Source organism: Microcaecilia unicolor, chromosome 9 (assembly GCF_901765095.1).
Source record: "Microcaecilia unicolor chromosome 9, aMicUni1.1, whole genome shotgun sequence".
Lineage (NCBI taxonomy): Eukaryota > Metazoa > Chordata > Amphibia > Gymnophiona > Siphonopidae > Microcaecilia > Microcaecilia unicolor.
Window position 1 is genome coordinate 33,126,889 of NC_044039.1, and position 13,737 is coordinate 33,140,625.

A 13,737-nucleotide genomic window follows, 5' to 3' on the forward strand; every position below is an offset into this window, starting at 1 on the left:
GGGAGCAGCAGTAGTCTATTTACTTGGCTTGCAGGGCTCAGCATCCCCACCAGCAAAGTACAAGATAATTCAGCAGGGGGCCCAAGCCCACATTTTGGGAGCCAGTTGTTAAAGAAGCCATGGAGGGCCCTGCTTTAACAACCGGCTCCCAAAATTCTTAAAAACTTAACAACCGGCTCTTGCGAGCCTGTGAGAGCCTGCTCCGGCACACCACTGCTTGGATTGGCCACTGCTGGAAACAGGATACTGGGCTTGATGGATCTTTGGTCTGTCCCAGTATGGCAATGCTTATGTTCTTAATAGATCTGAGAATGCTATATAAAATCTTGAGTTCTGTATGGTGGACATATGAAAGTGAAAGGTGTTTATCCATTTGTTTCGCATCTTTAAAGCAGAAACTTTGTTTCCTGACAAATCTGCACATCTCTTAAAGTGGCACATTTTATTTATTTATTTGTTGGGTTATTTATTACCCCCCTTTATGAAGAGATTCACCCAAGACGGTGTACAACATTTAACATAAACTTACAATTTTGTTAACAGCATAACAATAGTAAAATAACCAAGTATAAACACAAATACAATTTCTGAGGTAAACTTGAAAACAGTAAATTGAAACCTAATAATAGAACTACCGTGAAACACTATCAAAAATATACACATTTTACTGCACTTGAATTCAAATACCAGAGATATAATACAATGCTAGCATAATACTATTGATACACCTAATAAGCAATCATTAGAACATTCAACTAACATAGACACGATGTTAATGATTTTCTACAGTACAGCTTACTATATAGCTCAGGGACTATAACATGACTGATAAAAGGACACGTTTTTAAAAAGGATTTCTGAAGTGATAATACAATGCACACAGAAGTGCAAGATGCTACAAATCCTCCTCTCATGCAATGTTCCTGTCTTGAATAGGATCCTCAATACCAGCAAAACCTTGTAGATCAAGCGGGATTCATATTTCAAACACTACAAAGGGGCTGGTGGCAATTTATAGAACAAACTTCTTTTTTTTTTTTTTTTAGATATGAAGATTTATTAGCTTTTTTACTAAGACACGCCGAGAAATGGCCTGTGCTGGTGTAGGCTTGTGTTTTGGATGCGCGCAGGTCCATTTTTCAGCGCCTGGACAAAGGGCCTTTTTTTGTGGTCGAAAATGGATGAGCGGAAAAACTAAAACCAGCATGCGTCCATTTTTGGCATGAGACCTTACCACCACCCCATTGACTTAGCAGTAAGGTCTCGCACGTTAACTGGGCAGTAATCGTCAGCGCGCATACTCTGCCGATTACTGCTGGGCATGCGCCATGCGGTAGAAAATTGCTATCTGGGTGCATGATGAAAACAAGATGCATAGTACAGAGTCAGTTAAGGATAATTAGATGGTTAGCTAAACTCAAGCCAAGTTCTTTGTATAGTTAAGCAAGAGATAAGGAACTGATCTAAGTTACAGTGCATACAGCAAGGTAGTCCAGGTGCAGAATGAGGGTACAGTCAGTCACCCTGTGTATTAAAGGTTTAGGAGAAGAGCCAGGCTTCCACCTGCTTCCTGAAGTAGAGGTACTTCAATGTACAAGTAAATGTACAATTGCAATACTTTTGTATCACTTGGATTTTTGGAGACAGCAATCAGAAATTCTAAAAAAGATTCACAGTTGAGCTGCTGAGAAAAGAACCATCCACAATGACAATGGGAATATTTCTACTGTTGAGAAAAAGAAACCGATAAAAAATCCCATATAGAACGTAGCACAACACAAGACAGTCACTAAAACACTTTATTCGTATAATAACATGCAACACCCAACATGACCCTGTGTTTCAGCACCGAGTGCCTGCCTCAGGGTTCAAGAGTTGTTAATGTGTCTGAAACAGAGTGTGAGAATAGTGATGGGAAATCACTAAAATTAAACGTTGCTTCAATGAACGTGTAATTGGTCTTAGGAAAGACCTTTGTGGTTGCAATGCACCTGTGGTGAACTTCAGTTTAGACAAATAAAGTGTTTTAGTGATTTATGATCAACCTGCGTACCTGGTTTTTCTCAAGCCCTCTCCACCTTCCCACTGTCTTATGTTGCAATATTTCTACTGTTCACATGGTCACTCTATAGGTGGCCAAACACCTTGACTCTGCAGGAATGTGCATTTGTTTGAAATGATTATGGGAAATGACAACAACATTCCCATATCAATTCATAGTAACATAGTAGATGACGGCAGAGAAAGACCTGCACGATCCATCCAGTCTGCCCAACAAGACAACTCACATGTGCCACTCTTTGTGTACACCCAACCCTGATTGGTATCTGCCACTTTCATGGCACAGATCGTAGAAGCCTGCCCAGAACTAGCCCCGCCTCCCAACCACCAGCCCCCCCCCCCCCCCCCCCCCCCCACCGGCTCTGCCACCCAATCTCCGCTAAGCTTCTGAGGATCCATTCCTTCTGAACAGGATTCCTTTATGTTTATCCCACACATTTTTGAATTCCGTTACCATTTTCATCTCCACCACCTCCCGCGGGAGGGCATTCCAAGCATCCACCACTCTCGCCGTGAAAAAATACTTCCTGACATTTTTCCTGAGTCTGCCCCCCTTCAATCTCATTTCATGTCCTCTAGTTCTACCGCCTTCCCATCTACGGAAAAGGTTCGTTTGCGGATTAATAGCTTTCAAATATTTGAACATCTGTTTCTCCTTTCCTCCAAGGTATACATGTTCAGGTCAGCAAGTCTCTCCTCATACGTCTTGTAACGCAAATCCCATACCATTCTCATAGCTTTTCTTTGCACCGCTTCAATTCTTTTTACATCCTTAGCAAGATACGGCCTTCAAAACTGAACACAATACTCCAGAAAATTCTCATAAACATGGAAAACTACACAAAATGACATTTTCTGGGCTGTATACCCTTAATTTTCTAGGAAATATGAAACAGTCCAGCATTTTCTGTGAAATGTATCTGAGATGTGTGGCAGAACATTGGCCTTTCAAACTGTAGAAATCAGCCTCATTGTGCAAGCCAAAATACACACAGCAGTACTTTGCTAGATATTCCTAAACTGACTAATCATTATATACTAAACATTACTAATGATCATCCATTATCATTTGATTTCAGTCTTATGCAAGAGAATTTTGTGCTATGTGAACAGTACATCTCTTTGATATACTTGGAAAGCATATTTAATTCCATTTTCTTCTTGAATTCCTGTTGGAATGCCAGGAAATCTGTAAAACAAAATTTTTGGTTACTAATTTGTTGTTTTCTCAGCTCAGCTAGTGTGCTATTTTTACAAAAATTAATATATAACTGATGGCATTCCTTATGAATCATTCTGTAGCCCATAATTGGGGAGAGGTGGGATACAAGAAGTGTTAAATCATAGTTTGTAGCTCTGCACCAGTCTTCTACATTTACAGAAGCAATGATGTCATGAGTCTTATTTTGGGCAGACTGGATTCTTTGGTAAGGTTGAAGTGTGAAACTATGTAGTAAACAGCTCTAAAGATATTTAGAGAAAGAAAAATACAACCCCCAAAATGCTGTATATGGCACCTTAAGTTGTGCATGCTAATTTGGCCGCACCACCAAACTGCACACACAGCTTAATTAATCAAACCAATTAGTGTGGGTAATTAATACTTAACCAATTAGCGGCAAATTGGCTTTAATTAGAATTTACGTGCACAACTTTCTAGGCGTATTCTACAATGCGGTGCACGTAAATTCTAATGTGCACAGTTGAAAAAGGAGTGTGGCCATGGGCGTGGAATGGGCAGGTTGTGGGCGTTTCAAAAAAACATGCGCACTATTATAGAATATACACGATCTGCCATATTTAGACCTGGTTATACATGGCCGAAATGGGTGCGCCTAAGGTTTAGTGACAAGAACGGTGCGTGAGTGTATTCCATAAACTACACCTAACTTCAGGTGTAGTTTACAAAATCACACTAACCACGTGGTTTTAAGGTGTCATATATAGAATTTCCCCCAACATTTCTCTTTTGAGTACATACTTGTTCAGGTTGTATTTTTATTACGGTATGCAATTTCTCTCTCTATTGCTCCTGGACCCACTTCATAGATTTTAGCTCCATACAAGAGGCCTTTCTCACATTATTATCATTATTATTAATGACTTCTTGAGCCAGTCAACACATAAGGCAGACAGATACATCTTTTACACTTGTTGGTCTTGTGTTTTATCAACTACTTCTGACCAATTGATATCCAGCTCAGTGAGGTCCTTTTCAACCAAGGAGGTTTGATTAGCAGAAGATGGCAGGAGTGTGCTTGGCCTATTATATGGCCTGAAGCCACTAGGTGAAGCTTGTTGCCATATCAATTACATTGGTTTGAGTGTACCAAGATGGCGGCAGCTGCATTGGGGAGAATTAAAGCCTCCTTGGGTGGAGACAGCTTCAGCCTTGTGAAGTCACGCCATTTCCTGTTAATCAAGTCTCCTTGTTTTCAGGTATTTGATGCCATTTGTGTCTTGGCCTTCCTGGACCTCTTTTAGCTTCTGGTTTTCAGTTCACGGCTTGCTTTGGTATGTGCTGTACATCCATTCTTTGTACGTGCCCAAACCATTTAAGTAACCATTGTTGTAGTATGTTACTAACTGGCGGTGGTTTAATTCTCTCTCATATGGTTAAAACTGAAACAATATCTTGCCATTTGACATGTAGGATTCTTCTTAAGTTGCGTGAATCAAAACAATCTAGTCTGTTGTGAATATTATTAGCCAGGCTTTTGCACCATTTAACAGAGTATCGGATTACTATTACACACATGCGTCTTCATTTGAGTTGTTAACTTCTTATTCTCTCAGATGTTACCTAATCTGATGCTGCTTTACTAATTCACATTTTTGGCACCATTTTACCAAAGCTTAGCATGCGCTAACAGAAGTAGCACCTGCTAAATGCTAAGAAGCCCAGGGCCGCCGAGAGGGGGGGGGGGGGGGGGGGGGGGTCAGGGGGGACAAAATTTCCCAGGCCCGGGCCTCCAAGGGGGGCCCGGCGCCGGGGTCAGCCCACCGGCGCTGCAGTCCCCGGTCTCACCTGCCTGCCTCCTCGGCTCTGGGTCCCCTGCATTCGAAGTGGCAGTCACAGATCGCCTCCCTTCGGGCCTTCCCTCCCTGTGTCCCGCCCTCACGAAAACCAGAAGTTACATCAGATAAGGGCGGGTCACAGGGAGGGAAGGCCCGAAGGGAGGCGATCTGTGACTGCCGCTTCGAATGCAGGGGGCCCGGAGCTGTGGAGGCAGGCAGGTGAGACTGGGGACTGCAGTGGCGGGGGGGGGGGGGGGGGGGGGGAGGCGGAGCGGCATTGCCCCGGGCCCGGCCTAGTCTCTCGGCGGCCATGAAGAAGCCTATAGGTAATGGGCTGCTTAGCATTTAGTGAATGCTACTTCTGTTAGTGTGTGCTAATCTTTAGTAAAAGGGCCATTATGGAGAAGGGGACCCAGGCCCATAATCCACTTTGTAACATTTGTGGTGAAAAATATGAGCCCACCAAAACCCTGCTGTACCCACATATAAGTGACACTGGCAGGCATTTGGGCTATTGTAGTGGTGTACAGTAGGTTGTTGGTGGGTTTGAAGGAATCACAATACCACTGAAAAGAGGACGGGCATTTTATATTTGCTACATTCCTTCATTCTGTACTTTCGAAGTTCTTTCAACAAAAATATAATGTCAGGGTTTTTAGACCAGGGGCCTAAAAAAAAACTGCTAACCAAGGAAATATTTTATTTACTTACTCTTTTGCCAGTTTAAAGACATCCCGGTCAAATTCAGGAAAGAAAGTATCACAGTCAAAATCTTCCATGATGTCAGTGATGTGTATCTGATCACACCAGGAATGCTTCATTGCTTCCTGTGCAAAAAGAAAGATTTAAGTCTTAAAAGAAAAATGGTAGCTGAGATATTTTAGATAGCAAAATCATTATGAACTATCTTCTCATTCTGATTTGCATTTAACTTCTATCTAAGATGACATAAAACTCATACCTTTGACAACATGCAGGATGAACCCCTCTGTCTTTAACCTATCACAAAGTAGCATTACCAAAATGTTAACCTCTTTCCTTTAATTATAATGTCTGGTTTAATTTTCACATTTGTAGTTCAAGGTGAGTTACATTCAAGTACAGTAAGTATTTTTCTGTCCCTGCAGGGCTTACATTCTAATTTTGCTCCTGAGGTAATGGAGGGTTAAGTGACTTGCCCAAGGTCACAAGGAGTAGCAATGGGATTTGGATTGGGTTTCCCTGGGTATCAGCCCACTGCTCTAACCATTAGGCTACATATGCATTTAAAGAGCCAGTACTGCTTTTTCCATTGGGGATCACAGCACTAATTAAGGGATTTACAGTAGGCTGTGCATATGTATTAAAACCAAATTAATGTCCAAATTTTTGACCTACACCCACTACTATAAAAATATTTCTTATTATACACACAGAGAGACACATACAGGCATGTTCATGTCTTATATACTAGAAGTTAGCCCTAGAATATGGACAATTTTCCAAAGAATTTGGAAACCCTTCTTGTCATCATTGCCAATTTGAGTCAGAAATATAGCTGAAGAGTAGATCTGGCCACAGTCTTATTTGCGGAGACTCACTATAAAATATATATCCCAGATTTCCAATTAGTAATAATCTACTGTTAAATTTGTCTTTAATGGCAAACTTGTGAACTTGGTTTTAGTCTGTTTATATGATCTGATGATACAAATGTGAATACAAAGATTTCAAAATGAATGCTATTTTACAAGGGGAGGGGGAATCAGGTAATGCACAGTTTTAAAAAGAGGGTTCAGGCTCTTTCCTACAAGCAGGGCTTAGATGTGACATCTGATATGTTAAGTTCTGAAACAATCCCATCCTGCTGTGACCAGCTGAGGAGAAAATGAAGCTTAGACTAACAAAGCAATAATGTTTCCAGTTTTCAAGCCAAATAAATGGCCAAATAAAGTCCATCTGCCGAAAACGCCCAAATCATGATTTTTAAAAAGTAGAATTTTGATGTTTTATATTGCAGTTCGTCCAAATAGCAAGGGGACATGTTTTGGGTAGGACTAGGGTGGGCCAAAACGTGGACATTTTTCAGCAATAATGGAATGAGAAGCAACATCCAAGAGAAAAAAGGATGTTATAATCTAGACCTGTTTCAATCACATCCAGGGTACAACAAGGTGCCCTGATTGAGCAGCTGACACTGGAGGGATGAAGGGAAAGGGAAATGGGACTTGATATACTGCCTTTCAGAGGTTTTTTGCAACTACATTCAAAGCGGTTTACATATATTCAGGTACTTATTTTGTACCAGGGGCAATGGAGGGTTAAGTGACTTGCCCAGAGTCACAAGGAGCTGCAGTGGGAATTGAACTCAGTTCCCCAGGATCAAAGTCTGCTGCACTAACCTCTAGGCTACTCCTCCACTACCAACATTCCATGTAGAAGCCTGCCCTTGCAGATCAGCAATGCGGCCGCGCAGGCTTCTGTTTCTGTGAGACAGAAACAGAAGCCTGCATGGCCACGACGTAGCTGATCTGCAAGGTCAGGCTTCTAGATGGAATGTTGCTAGTGGAATAGCAACATTCCATGTAGAATCTACAAATAGTTTCAACATTCCATGTAGAATCTCAAATAGGGACAGGGAACTGGGGCGTGACATACCCCGCCTTTCTGAGGTTTTTGCAACTACATTCAAAGTGGTTTACCTATATTCAGGTACTTATTTTGTACCTGGGGCAATGGAGGGTTAAGTGACTTGCCCAGAGTCACAAGGAGCTGCAGTGGGAATCAAACTCAGTTCCCCAGGATCAAAGTCCACTGCACTAACCACTAGGCTACTCCTCCACATGAAGGAATGACCCCTCCTTTATCTCCCAGTGCTTACTGACCCCCTCCCACACCCCTAAGAAGTGAAGGTGACAGGGAACACCGGGCTCTATGACAGCTTCAGATATTATGGCCATTCCTAACGGAGCAGCGATCAAGTGTAAGGAGTAGCCTAGTGATCAGTGCAGTGAACGTTGAAACAAGGGGACCCAGGTGTAACTCCCACTTTAACTTATTTCTGTACAAATACGTGAGTCCTCCTGGAACATAGAAATACCTACTGAACCTGAATTTGAGACACCTGCAAGCATAATAGCTATTGTAGTGGTGTACCTTTAGGAATAGTAGGTTTTTACCTGTTTCGGGAGGGCTCACAAGAACATATCGGAGGCAACGTTCTTAATTGGTTTATAGGATTCCTAACTACATGCTCATATCAAGTGACATCAAATTCGACTACATCAGCCACATGGACACCTGAATGTGGAGTTCCAAGGGATCTCCCCTCTCACCGACTATATTCAACCTAATGATGACACCCTTGGCCAAAATACTATCAAAGCAAAACCTCAACCCATACATTTACGCTGATGATGTAACGATCTACATCCCATTCAAACAAGACCTAACAGAAATTTCCAATGAAATCAACCAAAGTCTACATATCATGCACTCCTGGGCAGATGCCTTTCAGTTAAAACTCAATGCAGAAAAAACCCAATGCCTAATACTCACCTCCCAACACAACACGAGCAAATTTACCACCATCAACACCCCAAAACTAAACCTACCAATTTCGGAAACCCTGAAAATTCTTGGAGTCACCATTGACCGGCACCTAACACTTGAGAATCACGCCAAAATCACAACCAAAAAGATGTTCCACTCAATGTGGAAATTAAAAAGAGTAAAACCATTCTTCCCAAGAACCGTTTTCCGGAATCTGGTACAATCAATAGTACTCAGTCACCTAGACTACTGCAACTCACTCTACGCTGGCTGCAAAGAGCAAATACTCAAAAAACTCCAGACAGCCCAGAACACAGCAGCCAGACTCATATTTGGAAAACCAAAATACGAAAGTGCAAAGCCCCTACGAGAGAAGCTACACTGGTTACCACTCAAAGAACGCATCACGTTCAAAGTATGTACCCTAGTAAATAAAATCATCCACGGCGAGGCCCCAGCCTACATGTCGGACCTGATAGACCTACCACCCAGGAATGCTAAAAGATCATCTCGCACATTCCTTAATCTTCATTTCCCCAACTGTAAAGGCCTAAAATATAAACTAATGCACGCATCAACCTTTTCCTATATGAGCACGCAATTCTGGAACACATTGCCACGTAACCTAAAAGTGGCCTATGAACTGACCAACTTCCGCAAACTGCTGAAGACCCATCTCTTCGACAAGATATACCACAAAGACCAAAACATGTGAAATCTCCACATATATCTAGTAATGTTAAGAATGCCTTATATTATATCACTATCATGTTTTCCATTACCATGCAACCCAAAATACTTCTGTAACACTAAATGTCAATTCTCCTCTCATTTCCACTATCCATGATGTATTGTAAGCCACATTCAGCCTGCAAAGAGGTGGGATAATGTGGGATACAAATGCAATAAATAAATAAAGGAATTAAGGTAGGATCCTGATCCCATTGTTTAAAGTCCACTGCACTGACCACTAGTTTGCCCCTCTGCTCTGCAGGGACATCTGTGTGGCCATTTTTGTACAAATGATACCTGTTTTTTTTTTTTTTAATTTTGGTGTTTATATTTTGGATGTTTCATTTTGGAAATAGGCTGTTCATTTTGGACATTTTCCAAAAAAAACCCATCCTTCTCGTGTATTTTTGAACAGCCATTTTCCTGTTTGAAAATGGCTGCAAGATGGATGTTTTTTCTGACTTGGACACTCTTTTGAAAAATGCCCCTCTTTATCTAATTGACCAAATCTGTAAGCAAACTCTACAAACAAACTCTATACGAAAAGCAGAAACAGTGGGGGAGGGGGAGGAATTCTAGGCACAACCAGTTCTCTGTTGACCACAAAGGTTTGTCTGCAGTTTACTTTCTTCCAATAACTACTTGCTAGCAATAGGTCAAAGAGTGCACTTCCCATACCCACTCTGCATACAGCCCCTTTTTTGAACACAACTTAGAAAGTGGTGGTTTTCAACCCAGTCCGCGTTTTCAGGTACCCACAATGAATATACATGAGATGTGTTTGCATGCGCTTCCTCCACTGTATGCAAATATCTCTCATGGGTTTTTAGGATAACCACAATGAATATACAACTGGCCAGGTGGTCCCTGAGGACTGAGTTGAAAACCACTGGTCTACAGCATACAAGATAAAACTGCAAAAAGAAATATTAAAAAGTAAAACACAGAACAATTTAGAGAATACTGTATGTTAAAGCAAAACAGATCACTGACATCAGGGCCCAATATTCAAAGCGAGTTATGGCAAATGCAAAACTCATTTATATAATTTCAGCCCTTATCCTGGTAAAACCAGACTGTTTAACTCACTAAGGGGTCCTTTTACTAAGGTGCGCCAAAAAATGGCCTGCGCTAGAGTAGGCGCGTGTTTTGGACGCACGCAGGTCCATTTTTCAGCGTGCCTGTAAAAAAAAGACATTTTGGGGGGGGCTGAAAATGGATGTGCAGCAAAATTAAAATTGGCGCGCGTACATTTAGGATTTGAGACCTTACCGCCACCCATTGACTTAGCGGCAAGGTGTCACATGTTAACTGGGTGGTAACTGCCGATTACCGCTGTGCGGTAGAAAATAAAGAGATATTTTCTGGCAAGCGTACTGGATGTTCGTAAAAAATGGAATTACTGTCCGGGCCATGCGGTAGCCGGGCAGTAGTTCCAAATTGACGCATGATGGACACGTGTAGGATCCCTAAAAGTCAAAATTTTATCTGGATAGTAAGAGGCCAGATTTGAGGAGGTGGAGCCCACAACTATCCCTTTAGCAGTGATATTCAGCTGTTAAGATGATAAGTTCTTTAATTTAGGCCGGCTGAGTAGCAGAGTGGTCACTGCCTATATAATCTATATTCAGCAGCTCTCCTTAAATAGAGAGTGTCACTGAACATACATATAAAGGTAAGCACCAGGGCTAATGATTAATTTTAAATGGCCAAGCCAGCTGAAAATCAAGCTTTAGTGACCTCCCAGTTAAGAAAGGAGGTTATATGGAGATAATTGACTCTTTGCTGCTTTTCATTTGTCCCTTATAAAGACCAGTGCATTTTTTCTAGCAAAAAAAGGTGCCGGTACTCAAATGCTAGGCCTCTCTTCAGGGGTGGGGTGATCACTGATGGACCCACCCCACAATAGTCCAGCCCCCTGCAACCAATGCCAGAATCTATGACAAGGCAGAATTGGTGTGTAAGGCCTCTTTCATTAAAATTTGGGGACCATGGGTCAATTTTAGCAGACAATGGAAAAGGTGTTGGTACTCAGTACCCGCAAGTACCCCCTCAAAAAAAGCCCTGATAAAGAGTGACAAGATTCCATGCAGAATTTCAAAAAGTAGCAACATTCCATGTAGAACCCCAAAGAACAGCAAGATTCTGGAATCCTAAGGAGTGACAAGATTCCAGCAGAATCTCAAAGAGTGGTAACATTCCAGGTAGAACCCCGAAGAATAGCAAGATTCTGGAATCCTAAAGAGTAGTGTGTTTTTTCTAGCGAAAAAGGTGCCAGTACTCAAATGCCAGGCCACCCTTCAGGGGTGGGGTGATCACTGATGGACCCACCCCACAATAGTCCAGCCCCCTGCAACCAATGCCAGAATCTATGACAAGGCAGAATTGGTGTGTAAGGCCTCTTTCATTAAAATTTGGGGACCATGGGTCAATTTTAGCAGACAATGGAAAAGGTGTTGGTACTCAGTACCCCCTCAAAAAACGCCCTGATAAAGACTAACCATGCATGTGACTGAAAAGTGTATGTACTTACTGCATAGGGCTCGACTCCCCCTATTACCCATATAGTTTCAAGGTTCTCACTTAGAGGTGGTGTAGAGGCCATTTTAATGGCATCCATCATACTGGGACAGACATAGTGAACGTATTCTGGAGCAGAGCTGAACAAAATAATGGGAAAACAAGAATATTACATTTGAACATAGCACCACAAGGCCAGTTTTAACATATTTTTGCTTTATAATAATTTTCTGCCTTGTAAAACGGGATATTACTGTTTCCCCATTTAACATAGTAGATGACGGCAGAAAAAGACCTGTTCGGTCCATCCAGTCTGCCCAACAAGATAAACTCATAGTATAAGGGAATGGGACTTGATATACCACCCTTCTGTGGTTTTTGTAACTACATTCAAAGTGGTTTACATAGTATAAACAGGTACTTATTTGTACCTGGGACAATGGAAGGTTAAGTGACTTGCCCAGAGTCATAAGGAGCTGCAGTGGGAATCGAACCCAGTTCCCCAGGATCAAAGTCCGCTGCACTAACCACTAGGCTACTCCTCCACACTTGATCTTGATTTGTCCTTGCCATTTTCAGGGCACAGACCGTAGATGTTTACCCTGCACTGGTCTTATTCTACAGTTATAACAGCTGAATCGGTCAAGTCACAATCAGGGCACAGACCGTAGAAGTCTTCCCATTACTGGTTTTGCTTCCCAATTACTGGTGTTGCCATCTAATAACCGCTAAGCTTGTTTGGTTCTACACCTGCTATACAGGATTCCTTTGTGTTTTTACCACACATTTTTGAATTCTGTTACCATTTTTATGTCCACCACCTCCCATGGGAGGGCATTCCTGGTATCTACCACCCTCTCTGTGAAAAAGTACTTCCTGACATTATTCCTGAGTCCCCCCCCCCCCCCCCCCCCCACACACACACACACCTCAATTCATATCCTCTAGTGCTACCACCTTACAGGGTCTGTTGGTAAATTAATATATTTCAAATATTTGAACATCTGTATCCATATCACCCCTGTCTCTCCTTTCCATCCTTCTGGCCTTGCCAACCGCCTTGTATTTTCATCACCTTAAGATCCTCAGACACCATCACCCCAAAGTCTCTCTACTCAGCTGTGCTATTTGGTACATCTCCTTTGATTTCTGTACCCCAGAAATCCAAAGACGATGTACCAGATAGGAGGAGAGAGATTGACAAGCACAGTTCTGGAAAGGGACCTTGGGGTGAGGGTGTCTAAAGATCTCAAGGTGACAAAACCCCTCAGACACAGTCAAAAGCAGTGTTATCCTTTACCTGCTTCCCAGTTAGGGGTAAAGCTATAAGGAGCCGCCTAATTTACTGGAGGAAAAGTATGTGCCATGTTTTGATAGTGTATACTGTTGCCTTTGGATTTGTGTATGGGCAGAGGGAATTGTGCAAATATGCATAGAATAGTATAATTCATGCATATTCTGGCTACCATCTAGGCAGGAGGATTTACTCATTATAGGGCTGGTGTAAGTGATCGTGTCTTAAATATAAGAGCAGTTTCTGCCATTTGCACTAGTATTCTAAGTTAGTGTTGTATGTGTAAATGTTTAGAATATTATCACTTGAGTATACGTGTGCACATACCTGCATTAAGTACACAAAGGGCATCTAAGTGCTTTTCTGCAAACAACCACTTAAGTTACATAGGGAATTTTTGCAAGGGGGAATACACATGGGTGGAGCCTGGGTGAACATAGGTGTGGCTCCAACTTATGCATGTAGGATTCAGTAAATGGCACCCAAATTTGTGCACTGGAAAAAAAATGCCAAAGAGCATTTTTCTATAAAGAGCACTCCCAAGTTCAGAACTGTTTATAGAATAACCCTTAGAACCCATT

At 42.0% G+C, this 13,737-nt stretch overlaps 1 protein-coding gene across 2 annotated transcripts in view; it reads right to left on the bottom strand.

The window, feature by feature from the left end:
* Nucleotides 1–2,878: 2,878 nt before the first annotated feature.
* The window catches only part of LOC115477775 (dihydrofolate reductase-like), a 38,248-nt gene continuing 27,389 nt past the window's right edge, over nucleotides 2,879–13,737 (bottom strand). For both annotated transcript variants that reach the window (XM_030214850.1, XM_030214851.1), the window contains 3 exons: nucleotides 11,876–12,002; nucleotides 5,791–5,906; nucleotides 2,879–3,250 (listed from right to left, as the gene is read on the bottom strand). In XM_030214850.1, coding sequence (XP_030070710.1) covers nucleotides 3,163–3,250; nucleotides 5,791–5,906; nucleotides 11,876–12,002 — 331 coding nt within the window. In that variant the 3' untranslated portion in view covers nucleotides 2,879–3,162. The remainder of the gene's footprint in view (nucleotides 3,251–5,790; nucleotides 5,907–11,875; nucleotides 12,003–13,737) is intronic.